The 12,870-nt window shown below is 36.3% G+C and overlaps 1 protein-coding gene across 5 annotated transcripts in view; it reads left to right on the forward strand.

The window, feature by feature from the left end:
* LOC135711313 (ethanolaminephosphotransferase 1) overlaps positions 1-12,522 on the forward strand; it is a 37,079-nt gene extending 24,557 nt beyond the window's left edge. For 3 of the 5 annotated variants that reach the window (XM_065234106.1, XM_065234121.1, XM_065234113.1), the window contains exons 4-7: positions 60-316; positions 387-541; positions 608-788; positions 11,095-11,579. In XM_065234106.1, coding sequence (XP_065090178.1) covers positions 60-316; positions 387-541; positions 608-788; positions 11,095-11,451 — 950 coding nt within the window. In that variant the 3' untranslated portion in view covers positions 11,452-11,579. Of the gene's footprint in view, positions 1-59; positions 317-386; positions 542-607; positions 789-11,094; positions 11,580-11,929; positions 12,239-12,320 lie in introns of those variants that run through there. The other 2 variants (XR_010518476.1, XM_065234130.1) reach the window with 2 other exon arrangements.
* The last annotated feature ends 348 nt before the right edge of the window (positions 12,523-12,870 follow it).

The following is a 12,870-nucleotide window of genomic DNA, read 5'->3' on the forward strand; positions in this document are numbered from 1 at the left end:
TTGGGAAGACGCCACGAGATGTCGCCATATAGCACAGTCTAAATGTTTACCTCTTGCAGATGGTATTGATGGAAAGCAGGCCCGGCGAACGGGAACCAGCGGACCGCTAGGTGAACTGTTCGATCACGGACTGGACTCGTACTCGACACTGTTGATTCCGGTGTACGTTTTCAGTTTGTTCGGAAGATTCGATCTACCTCCAATAAGGATGCACTTTGTGATGCTCAATGCCTATCTCAACTTCTATCTTTCACACGTGGAAAAATACATCACGGGGGTTATGTTCCTGCCATGGGGCTACGATTTTCTCATGTGGGTAGGTCTTCTGGGATGAACTGTTACAACCAGAACACAGTGTCATAGTATTTCGGCTTTTTTTCTTTCAGGGTGTATCGTTAACATTGGGTGCAACCGGCATTTTTGGACCGGAGATCTGGCAAAACACCATTTTTGGAATTAAACCATGTATAATCTTTGAGATTACGTTATACGTATCGCCTATGATTACCAGCCATCCCATTATTATCCATAATATATACAAGTAAGTGTATCCTTGAGAAAATTGGTAAACAGTTCAATTGACAGTTGGTTCTACTGATTAATCTAGATCATATCGTGATAAAACGGGCAATATGCGTCCATTTAAAGAAGCAGTTCGACCTATGATTCCACTGATTTCTCTATTTGTCGTGAGCACAATCTGGGGCTTGTATTCGCGAAACAGTATTGTTAATCTGGAGCCGAGGATGTTTATCATTCTCAGCGGAACAGTTTTCTCCAACATCAATGTAAGTACCCTGACTCTCAGTTCCCCTTTTGCAATAAGGATCAGTCAAAATCTATTTATAGTAGTAATTGAATAACAAGTTTATACGTTTTGAATGACCGGTAATGAACTTTTTAACTGCGTTACTCTCAAAAACTGAGGGAATGCAAGTGGTATCGGTCTCCTCTGCAGGAGCGAAGGAATAACATTTCTACTTTATTTTGGCAGTTCTATCAACAATCAATTCGAAACTAACGATTTTAAATTGGCTCACTACTTGACTAGCCTATTGGTCCCAAGCAAATCTCACGTCACTTTTCAAATAGACCAATGTAACAAATGTAAACAAATCGAGTTAAGCGATACAAACTATTGCTCTTCTATCATTGTATGTGATACAAAAACACCCATCCAAATTTACTTTCATTTATTTAAGAAAATCTTAGCTCAAAAATTGTCCAATGTAAAGTTTGAAATGATGGGTACATGATTGTTACTTCGGTCATTCGGACTGCCTAACCTGATTGGTGCTCGTTTTCTAAAGGCGGGGCCAATCTAAAGTTAGGTATTCTACTATGAAATCTGTGAAAGGGAATCTAGTATCATGTAGATCTTAACGTCCAATGTAACACTCATTGATTATGTCAGTGAGATAAATCTTCCAATGTAACATGTCCGATGTACAACGCGACTTGACAAAACGACCTATGTGGTTTTTTCTATGTTATAGCATGAAATTCAAAGTAAAATTGTATTTTATCGTTTCTACTGAATTTTCAACTTTATTATTCACTGACTCCATGAAAAATAGCATTGCAAAATGTATTGTTTCTAAACAGTTTAAATGATAATCTGTCGAACTTCAACTTCGATTTTCTCATAATTGGTCTATTTGAAAAGTGACGCGAGAAATCGATTATCGTACCCCATTCTAGTATAAATTCCAGTACTACACTATGTTTGTTTTGATTCACTATGAAAGTTTGACAGATAAAATGAGGGGTTCGTGGATTTAACTATGTTTCGAGGAGTGCATCGGTTAGCTTGGGACCGAAGATAGTGCCAGAGCTGAGCCAAAAAGTTGAGCTCATTTTTTCGGGATCTTCTGGTCTTAGAGTTACCTCTATGGTTGTATCCTTCTTAAGGTCACTGTGGCATTTCTAAGGTCATTTTCAAGATAATTTTTGTCAATTTTAAAATCATTGGCGTTTCTCATGCCATCTTTGGTGATTCAGTAAATCTATTTGACATATCTTTTTTTTTAAGTTTTGGCTTTTCTAAGGCCTAAATAAGATATAATCTTATCTAAATACAAATGGAATTAATTGTTGCAATTGAGAATTTTTTTGTACATTCGTTCTAAAGTCTCAACATTCGAAATTCTATGTACCGTAAGACGGGTGACATTGGACCAAAATTTAAAACTGTATATTGGTGCAAATATCGTGAATATACACAAAATGGTGTTTTACCAGTTGTTTTATTTAAATTGTGCTGTTAAGTTAAGTGTCATAAATACATGATATGTTTAAAGTTGTTTACCTTGCTATAATGTGAATGCTGTAAGGAAGAGAACGATTTGTTTTGATTTTTTTTAGCACTGTACTAGAGAGGCAACTTCAAAAGCATCTTCATAATTTTGTTCTGAATTCTTTGAAGTGCTTTTTTCCTGGTAGAGCAACAACTAGACCATATTTGCACATTGTAAAGCATGGCCGGTCTAAAAACTTGTTTAAATATTAGAAGTTTATTATTCAGGCAAAGTTTGGATTTCCTCCACAAAACATTTTAAACATTTGTTAAATTTGGCTTAGATGTCCTCAATGTGAGCTTTGAAAGTTAATTTTTGGTCAAGTACTAATCTAAAATATTTCACTTGACTTGATCAATAAATTGGAACTCCGTCCATAGTAACTGTGTGACTACTACTAGGTTTCAAAAAGGAAGCTCTAGGCTTATGTGGAAATATTATAAGATGAGTTTGGAAGCGTTGGAAGAAATCTTCCGTTTTTGTAAATAAGAAGAGAAAATATCTAAACTTTCCTGTAGTCTATTGCAAATAACACGAAGACTTCTTCCTTTAGTGAAAATGCCTGTGTCATGGGCGAACAAAGATTTGTGGCAGCCCTGAGGCAAATCAGAGAGCGAAGTGAAAATTTTATACAATATAGGCCCAAGAATGCTACCCTGAGGAACTCCTGCTCTAACAGGTAGTCGTTCAGATTTTGAATATTGATAATTTACCTGGAGATTCCTGTCAGTTAAATAATGTTGAACTAATTTCATAATATAGAGTGGAAAATTAAACTTTTTCAATTTAGCAATCAAACCTTCATGCCAAACACTGAAGTAGCCTTCAGATTTGTTTGAACGAATTAAATTGGTAACTCTTAAGAGTTGATGAGTAGTTGAATGCCCATGGCAAAATGCAAACTGCTCATCTGCAAAAATTGAGTTCGTATTGATGTGAAGCATCATTCTATTAAAAATTAAAAAAAATATTGGACGTTAACTAGAAGCTTCAGCTGATTTTTTTTGCATTTTTCCATTTGTCAGAAAAGTATGCCTAATGGAAACATCTGTTAAATAGTTTTACCAAGAAAGACAAGGTACTCTCTGAGAGTTTTTTGATGAGGATATAGTAAATTCCATCTGGAGCTTTCATATTTTGAAACTTTTTAGTTATAGATCTTACTTCGTCCAAATCAGTCCCCCAGGAATCATCAAAAATGTTGTCCCGAGAGATAATATCCAGATAATCCCGAGCAATCTGATTCTCAATAGGACTAGTAAGACCCAAACTGAACTAGTAAGACTCGAATTGATTAGCAAGTTTCTGAGCTTTTTTCCGAATTTGTAATCAAAATTTTACCTCCTTCTTTGAGAGCTCGAATATTCTTTTGAGGTTTTTCAAAATGTTTGTGAGCTTCCAAAAGGGTTAGGAACTCGAGTTTAATTTCAAAACATTATTTTCAAAAGTGTTGTTGCTCAGGGTAGATAACCGCTCTTTTATTTGTTTTTGCAAATCCCGCCAGATCACTTTCATGGCAGAACCGCGTGTTCTTTGATATAGCCTCCAAGAGCTGAAGATTGCCAACTAGTATAATTGAATTGAGTTTACCTCGCATTTTGTTACTGAAGCTGCTCTTGCTTCAACTATAGAAGTAGTCAGAGATTCAAGAGCATAATTAATATCATCTTTGGTTTGCAAAGGAATATTTGAATCAAAGCTATATTTCATAAATGTTGAATATTGCTCCCAATCAGCTGTATGGTATTTTAAAGTAGAGCTTTTGAGATTAGAAATTATTTCTTGGGATATTTCAAAAGTTACTGGAAGGTGATTAGAACCGAAGTCAGCATGGGTAACCAATTGGCTATAAAGTTGACATTGATCAGTTAAGACCAAATCAATAGTTGAGGGATTTTTAAAGAAAAGCATGTTGGGCTGTTCAGTTATTGAATAGACAGAATATTACCATTGGAATTGCTTTGAGCATTACTCCATGAGTGGTGTTTTGTATTATAATCACCAATAATGAAAAATTTAGAACTATGACAGGTAAGTTGCCAGGTCAACTTTTCAGAAAAAATGTTTGCTGGCCTACGCATTAGAATGGCAAATAGGCACCTGTAAATGTAAGTTGTCCAAATCCCGTTTCGACAGAAACTCTTAAAGTTTCAAAAACTTTGGTTTCTAACGAAGAAAGAATTTGATGTTTGATACGTCTATGAACAATGGTGGCAACGCCACCACAGGCGCCATCAAGACAATCATTTCGATAAATTAAATAAAGTGCGTCCCTTTTAACCTTATGGTCAGGTTTAAGGGACGTTTCAGTTTTAACGGCAATATGCACGTTATGAACTCTCAAAAGGTTAAATAGCTCGTCCTCATTATCTGTAAGTGATCGAGCATTCCAATTCAAAATATTTAATGATTTAAAATCCGTTACTACATTTCAAATTCATGACGATATTGTTCGCAAATTTAGCTCCAGTTTGAATAGCATCAAACATGGAGTTAGTTTTTAGCATATCAGTAATGATTTCTTTAAAAATTCCATTTTAGGAGCAGTAATGCTACCTAAGTCAAAATCATCAAAATTTCCGTTAGAATTATGTTGGCTGCAATAGCAGCATGGGTAGCTCCATTTACTTGCTGAACATTGTTAAAACCAGGTATAGATGAAGAATTTGAAGCAGGGGTGATATTTGTACCTACGGGTACGAATGTAGAATTTGTGCCTCGCTGACCGTTGTTAACAGCAGAGGAATTTGTACCTGGTCGGGAACGTGGAGCGTTTCCTACATGTTCGCTTAGAACGAGATTTTAGGATCGCTTTGCGAGTCTTACATTCCCAAAAATTGGATTTGTGGTTTCACCACAATTTTAACATTTAAATTTCTTAGGATCTTCCTTCACGTCTTTCACGTCTTTTGCGTGAGAGGAATCACCACAATTCATGCATTTAGCTGGCATGTGGAATTTTTTTGTTCCGTGACCCCATCCTTGGCACTTACGGCACTGGATGAGGTTTTGGAAATTTCCTCTAGTCTTCTTGAAGTGTTCCCACTTCACTAGGACATGGAGCATTAGGCTAGCTTTTTCTAAGACCTTAGGGTTGTTTAGTTCACTAGACTTGAAGTGAACTAAATAAAAATTAATAGAAATCTCGTTGCGCAAATCGCCAGGACGGAATTTCATTTTCATTTTGAGTACTTGGTCAGGCTCAACTCAAAGTAATTTAGTCAATTCATCTTTGATCTGATCCAGGGATTCACCATTGGGTAGACCTTTCAAGACAACCGTGAACAGACGTTCAGCTTTGGTGTCGTAAGTAAAAAATGTAAGTTGCCTCTCAGTAAGGTACTTGAGAAGACATTTAAATCCGTCCAAGGTTTCAGCCAATACACGGCATTCACCCCTACGTCCAATTTGTAGCGAAAACTTAACTTTCACGGAGTTCAAAAGTTCCTTGCGAAGAGCATGGAAATCGGAAGTGGTTTTCACAATAGGTGGGACCTTTTCCTTCTTGGCATTAAACCGGGAAAGTTTATTAGATTTTTTTCTTGGATGATGGATCACTCTCATCACTCTTAGCTCATCATCCGTGAGCTTATCAAATTGAATGATTTTTATTAGAAATCTTATGAAAAATTCTATCTTTAGTGAAATTTTCAAGATTTTTTTATTGAGTAAGTTGCACAAATTTGTAGGTGGTACAAGTTCAAGACCATTGTTTGAGAGTATTGCCAACAATCAATACGAAACTAACGATTTTAAATTGGCTCACCACTTTAGTAGCCTATTTTTCCCAAGCAAACGATTAACGTACCCTATTCTAGTTGAAATTCTATTACTACACTATGTTTGTTTTGATTCGCTATGAAAGTTTGACAGATAACATCAGGGGTGTGTGGATTCATGCAGAACATGCAGGGGTGAGTGAAATAGCTTGGGACTGCTTGGGACGGTTGTTCTGGTACTGAGTGAGCCAAAAATAATAATGATTTTCTTCGGGACCCAGTGGTCTTAGAGTTACCTCTATGGTATTGCCACCACCGTCCGTTACCGTATCGACCGAAATTTTGAAATTGATCTCGGCCTCATAGTTGGAAGTAGCACTATCTCCAACAATCGAGAACTGTCCTGGCCACGGCCTTGCAACTGCTGGAAATGGGAAGGATTGTTAGTTGGACACTTACTTAAGAGAAATGCAGAGAACTCTATGACCTCTCATAAGTGTTACAGGAGTTTTGAAGGATTGTAAGTGGGGAGGGTTAATCCATTGGATACATTGCTGGCAGATATATAACAGCAATGGAGATAGAATAAGGCTTAGTTTAAAATTGCAGGAAAGGGAAGGACCTGGAAATGAAAAACCCGACCTTGTGCTCAGTTAGCAGAATTGGTAACCACTAAGCTACCGAGAACGTCCTACTGTCAAATTTTCAAAATACTTAAAAATTAAAAAAAAAATAATAATGCACCAAAACTTTTGGTAAATGTTTGGAACTTTTTGTTCTGATTTTTTGAACAGAAAACGACTTTCAATCTATGAAATGGTTTTGTCTGTAGATTTTTTTAATAAATTGTTTGAATAAAAAGTTCAAAATTTGTTCAAAAGATGTTGTACTGCGATTATTATAAATCTTTTAAGTGTCTTCTCCTTTTTTCTATTCGCAGTGACATCTGTCACTGCAGTAAATAAAGGCTAATTGTTTCTTAAGTGTCCAACATGAAATTTCACAGAACATAGCATGTTTCATTTTTTTAATGAAAAATATTCAACAAATTTGTATTTTTGTTTTATTTAAGTTTTAAACGCTTTTTTTTATTTTGTTTTGAAAATTACTGGTTATTTTTTAACATGTATATTTTTTCTAAAAAGGAATTATTTGTCCTACAACTTGATCTTAAATTAATCTAATATTCCATCTGAGAAGGTCGAATCTGGTCGATTCGTCATTTGGCGTCGAACTGCTCTACGTTTTTATTTTCAAAAATAAGAAAGTAAGTATTTAAATTTGTAGTTAGGGTGGCCCTCTTAAATCATCTTTTGTCTGTATTTTTTTGTATCAAATTTATCTTATTTCAAAGTCATCTTCGAGAGTCCTTCTCAAGACGCATAATTTCGTGTTTATCTTTGTTATAAAGAAGTTACAATGACAAGTATATCAATATTATAAGGTTAAATTGATTTTATATAAATTGAACAAAAATTATATCTCTAATTTTTTTCATATAGTGTACATAAAGTTGTATCCTTTCAAACAGGGCCGTCATCAATGCTCGCAATGCGCTGATTTTCTGAAATTCACTAAGTTAGGGTTAACTACCCCATGTCCGGCCTATTAAACACAACCCGCACTTAGCACCAAACGGAATTATTACTGATGGCTTCTAAATTTATTTACCTTTCCGTGCGTACCGTAAGATTTGACAAAGATAAACCAATCGTTGAGATATTGTCAAAAGTCTAACACTGCTTCTTGACGCCAAACTCGGCCTAACGCATTGAAACGCCATTGAAACGGCAATGAATTCACTTCGGCCTATCGGATTAAGATAAAATTGATTCGGTCGGAGCGTTTTTTGTTTTTGGGAATAATGGGTGCAAACATTCATATCACGCGTTCTCATTGACTTTGTTCCGTAGCTTATTAACTAAAGTATCTAACCAAACGCATAATTGACTTGTTAACTCTGAAATCATGGATTAATTTGAAGTTTTCTGCTAGACAACATTAGTCTTTGTTGTGCACTTCTTCATTTGCTATGCATGTTATTGTGGTGAAAGAACTCAAAAAAGAGTGTTTAGCTGCTTGTTGTATTTTATTCGCTCCTTGAGCCGCACCGAGTGTACCGCTCATTGTGTGGATCGCTTTCTCAAAGATAAGTTGGAAAAGAGTGTGCGAAGCAAATGGGAGAACCACACTCTCTTTGTCGAGTGTTGTGCGATACATGCACAAAGTTGCTTTGCAAACGCTCTGAGGGGCTTTACAGCCCTGCTTACAAACGCTAACTTTGAAATTTGTGTTTATAAGCCCCTTGCTGAGTGATTCACATTTGAAAAAGGCGTATTTCATGAAGATCTCGTGATCTCGATTTACGTTTATTATCGCAAGATATCGATTTACATTATTCGGCAAAAAATGGTAAAAGTTATTTAAAGACGACTTTTACGATACATTTCTAAAAAAAAGATTTAGAGCTGAAAACATATATGTTTAAGGTACCGTAAATGAGGGTGACATTGGGCAAAACAAACAATATTTTTCGTCCCTTCCTTACAACAGTCACATTTTAGCAAGGAAAACAATTTTAAATACCGTAAAACAGGGCATCTTTGATAATGCGGGTACCTTTGATAGTATAATGTAAAGATTAAATTTACTCACTGCGCTTTTTCCCAATTCGAAATATTGGTTCCATATTGTAGCTTAGGGTATTTCCGTTGATATCATATATAGTTTTTTTATAGTATGTGTTACATACTTTACAAACATATTAAAAAAAAAACAATTTTCGCTTTTTCCACTTGTTGAAAAAGCACTCAAACCATCACTTATGAAATGTATTTCCGATATAGCCATCACAAATTCAATGTTGTATTTTTATTGCTTATGATATTTTCTGAGTATATACTCATTCTAAGTTACATGTTTAAAGAACTAAATTGATTGAGTCTCACCCATTTTTTTCTACATTCATCGAGCATTATCAAAGTAACCCCAAATCGAAAAAACTGAAGTTCGGTCACAAAACTAAAAAAATAGTGCAAATACTGTAATTTCCGTTAGACATATTACTAACGAATTGCTTCTTTTATCCTCAAACCTTGTTTTAAAAATATAAAATTTAAAAAAAAACATTCATTGCTGTAAACATTATTTAGAATATACTTTAAAAAACAATCAATGTTACCCCGTTTTACGGTATGTCAATATATTCATCAATTATATATTTACGACTGTCATGGAACGACTGAATGAAATTGCTGTCATTTTACTAAAATAAATTAAAAATAGACCAATGTAAAACCTTATGGGGGTGACATTGGGCCAAAACATAAATTTGGTTAAAATATCATAAAATGTGTCAACTTAACGTAGCTATTTATTACGAGTACACTTGGTTATGATCACAATGTACTTCGTATGTATGGCTAAATATCGTGTGTATCCTCGTCTGTCCACATAAAAGTGTGTACCTGTGGACATTTTTAAAAACTTGTTTTGCTACTATTTATGATACTTAACTTTGCTACAGGAGTTCAAGAAATATATTCTAGCAATAATTTTCTGTATATTCAAGATATTTGCATCAAAAAACATTTTTCAATTGTGGCCCAATGTCATTTCTTGAAAATTACTCTATAATGGCTAAATTACTTGAAATTAACTCAGCTACAACTTTGCTCAAGATCATATGTCTTTATTATCGAACATAAGAAAGTAAGTTTTTGAAAAACAATTAATTTGAGGACCACCCTTATGTTTACAATCACCAAAAGAAGGGACTTTTTAAGCACAAAAAATTTCATGTAAGATACCAAACGCCTAAGCAAAAGTGCTAGAACTACTATCCTGCTAAATTTCCACCCGAACCTCTGTGCATTAGACAGAAATAAAAATGCATCTTTATTAGGGAAATGCGACCCAAAACTAGAAAAATGTATGGATGTAAGTTAACCAGTGGCGTCCCGTAACCTCACTTTTTACCTGTGCACCAACTTTCAAAACAAGATTTAATGCCATATTCACACTCAAATCGGTTGAAAAATAAACTTAATTTTCTAGTTTACTCGATATCTATCAATTGCAAGCAATATTTTGATAATTGTTTATGTTTTGAGAGTTGGTGCACAGCAGTGTTGGGAAAATATCAAAAAATCAAATCTCACTAATGCCCCAAGACGCTTGATCTTCGTAGACAGAAATCAACAAGAAAAAAACTGTGGTTGATTTGGTAAGCTGTGATATCGCAGCTCGGAATATCAAGCTAACAAAACTCACCAGCTGCAAACAGGCTTGCAATTGCTCATTACAGCTAAAATGTAACGATGAGCAACGCGATGAGCGAGCAAACAGCGATCATAAAATCGCTAGTTGTGACCTTCTGAAAGCAAAATGGACAAATTTTATATGTCATACACAAACTTTACCACCTCTTCTTGCATCTTACAAATAAAAATTATCATTATAATATCTCATTGTTTCATAATTACGAAAAATAGCATTTTAGCTGTAATGTTTTTTTTTAAAGCTTTATTAAAGAGATTTTTAGCCTTAGGCTAGTTCATCTCTAATTTAGCTGTAATGAGCAATTACAAGCCTGGCTGCAAATATCAACAAACTGTGGTGAGATTGAGTTTCATGATGTTTACTTTACACCCGAACGCAACTGAAACTTTCATAACGGCTGGCAGCAGTCACTTCGTGTCTACCATCGGTGAAGAATAAAAAGAGATAGCAAGCTATACTTTCTTTTTCTAAGAAAACGATGTGCAACGGAATCATTTTTCTGTCGAGTCAACTCTCAACTTGATTTTTGCACGTTGTGAATAGTCTCGCAATATCAAAGGAGCTTGTAAAATCAATATCAAGCATGATATTTTGTTCCAATATCACGCGTGATATTGAGAGCGTATGAGAGCGGAAAAATATCATTTGATTGATGATTTTGCCAACACTGGTGCACAGGTAGATTGAGGTTAAGGAAACGCCACTAAAGTTAACCGAAAAAAAAAACATTGCAATTAGGTTCTGACTGATTCCTCAACATATGGCTGTACGATTTTTCACACTTCTTTTTCCAACAGTGCCGAGTGATCGTAGCCCAGATGACCGACACGAGAGCGGATCTGTGGAACGGACTGCTCAATCTGCTGACGGCAGCTACTGCCGTTTGCATCTTTCCCTACACGGCCGTGGGACTGCCCGAACTCTGGATCGAGTACGAACGGAACATCCTGTACGCACTGGTGCTGGTCGTCACGATCGCCCACCTGCACTACGGCCAGGGAGTGGTACGGGAAATGTGTTCCCATTTCCGGATCCGGTGTTTCAAAGTAAGACCTACGATGACCCACGCTACGCTAGATACTAATAAAAATGGCAACCACTCTAACCATAACCCCGCTGAAAACGGTCACCCGGACCGGAAGAAGCGATCGTAGAACTTATAACTCTGAGGCGAAACAAGCTAACACCAAGGCTGACCAAACCCAATCGATTGCTGTTGTGTTGTTTGTTGTACTTTGTGGCGGCTAGTGATTTTCTCAATAAAAGATCATAACTTACCATAGTCGGTTGTTTATCCATTGCGGCTACTAACTTGTTTCCTCCTTACCCACCCCATCCAGCATGCATTTAGATAGTACAGAGAGGTATCGTTATTTGCGAATGGAGTTTTAGTCGATATTCCTTTTCCATAATTGCTAGCTGCCTGATCTTTGGTAGTAATAACACAGGCTAAAATTCCATTCGCAAACAACGGCGCTTCGCCGTAGTTACTGTAGTGTAGCTTTTACCAGGTATTGCCTATCTGAAGGCGATTCCCCAATGCCGGTGGACGGCGCAGCAGTCAAAATAACAAACTTTGTTTTTACTTTCAATCATGCGCGATAACTCATTCATTCCACCACCACAAACCAGATACCAGCATACGGTAAATCATCAGCATTACTAGGCCACTAAAACTCGAATCTCAAATCCTACATTGACGCGTTCGTCCGAACGTCACGATGGTATACCTACCGCGTTACGCCCACCACCGTCACGTCCGTCGTCACAAGGTAAATGTATGTATAGACCAACTGCATGCATGCGAACGAAAAGCGGATCTCAAATATCACCATCACTAAAAGCAAATTTGAGAGCGTACTTTTCGATTGAACATAAACCTACTACTACAACTACTACCATCATCATCGCCCACCACAACCGAAAAAAAAGCTAAAAATTGTGAGTGCAAATGCTGCTTTCCGAGAGACGTTGTGCGGGAGAGTAATATTTGCAACATGCTTCGTTTTTTTTCGCACGACAGATAACAACACCTGCTACTGCTGCTGCTGTAGCTACTACCAACGGAGGACCTACTAACGACGAAATGGTTGAGATTGCACTGTAGAAACGCGAAGCGAAGAGTACGCTGAAGGCACGTGGTGCATTGAGTACAGCGCGAAATGAGATTACTTAAATTTGTATATACTAGTAGAACATGTAATAAATTTAATTGCAGTGAGAAATGCTTGTTCGCAGAAAGAAATTCCGTTGAATGAGCAAGCAAAAGGCAAACAAATGGTGTTACGCACTGTGCAAATTGATTTCAATGGTTAAAAGATGCTTGATATAGCTTCGGAACGTGTTTGCATCGATTTTGATGAGAGATGGCAGTATCTTGACGGTGCTAGCTAAACCTTTTGAGAAGATTATTATTTTTCGATTGTTTAAAAAAAGATGAAGGTGCTAGCTAAACCTTTTGACGAGATTATTTTGCCAATAAGTGATTTAAAAAATTAACTTCAGTAAATGATATTCGGATACAAAAATAGTCAGAAAGTGATCTTCCTGAGGAAGTTGGACGAAAACTTCGG

The sequence above is a fragment of the Ochlerotatus camptorhynchus genome, unplaced genomic scaffold (assembly GCF_037179485.1).
Source record: "Ochlerotatus camptorhynchus isolate MF236.1 unplaced genomic scaffold, CSIRO-AGI_Acam_v1.1 ptg000037l, whole genome shotgun sequence".
Taxonomy (NCBI): Eukaryota; Metazoa; Arthropoda; class Insecta; order Diptera; family Culicidae; genus Ochlerotatus; species Ochlerotatus camptorhynchus.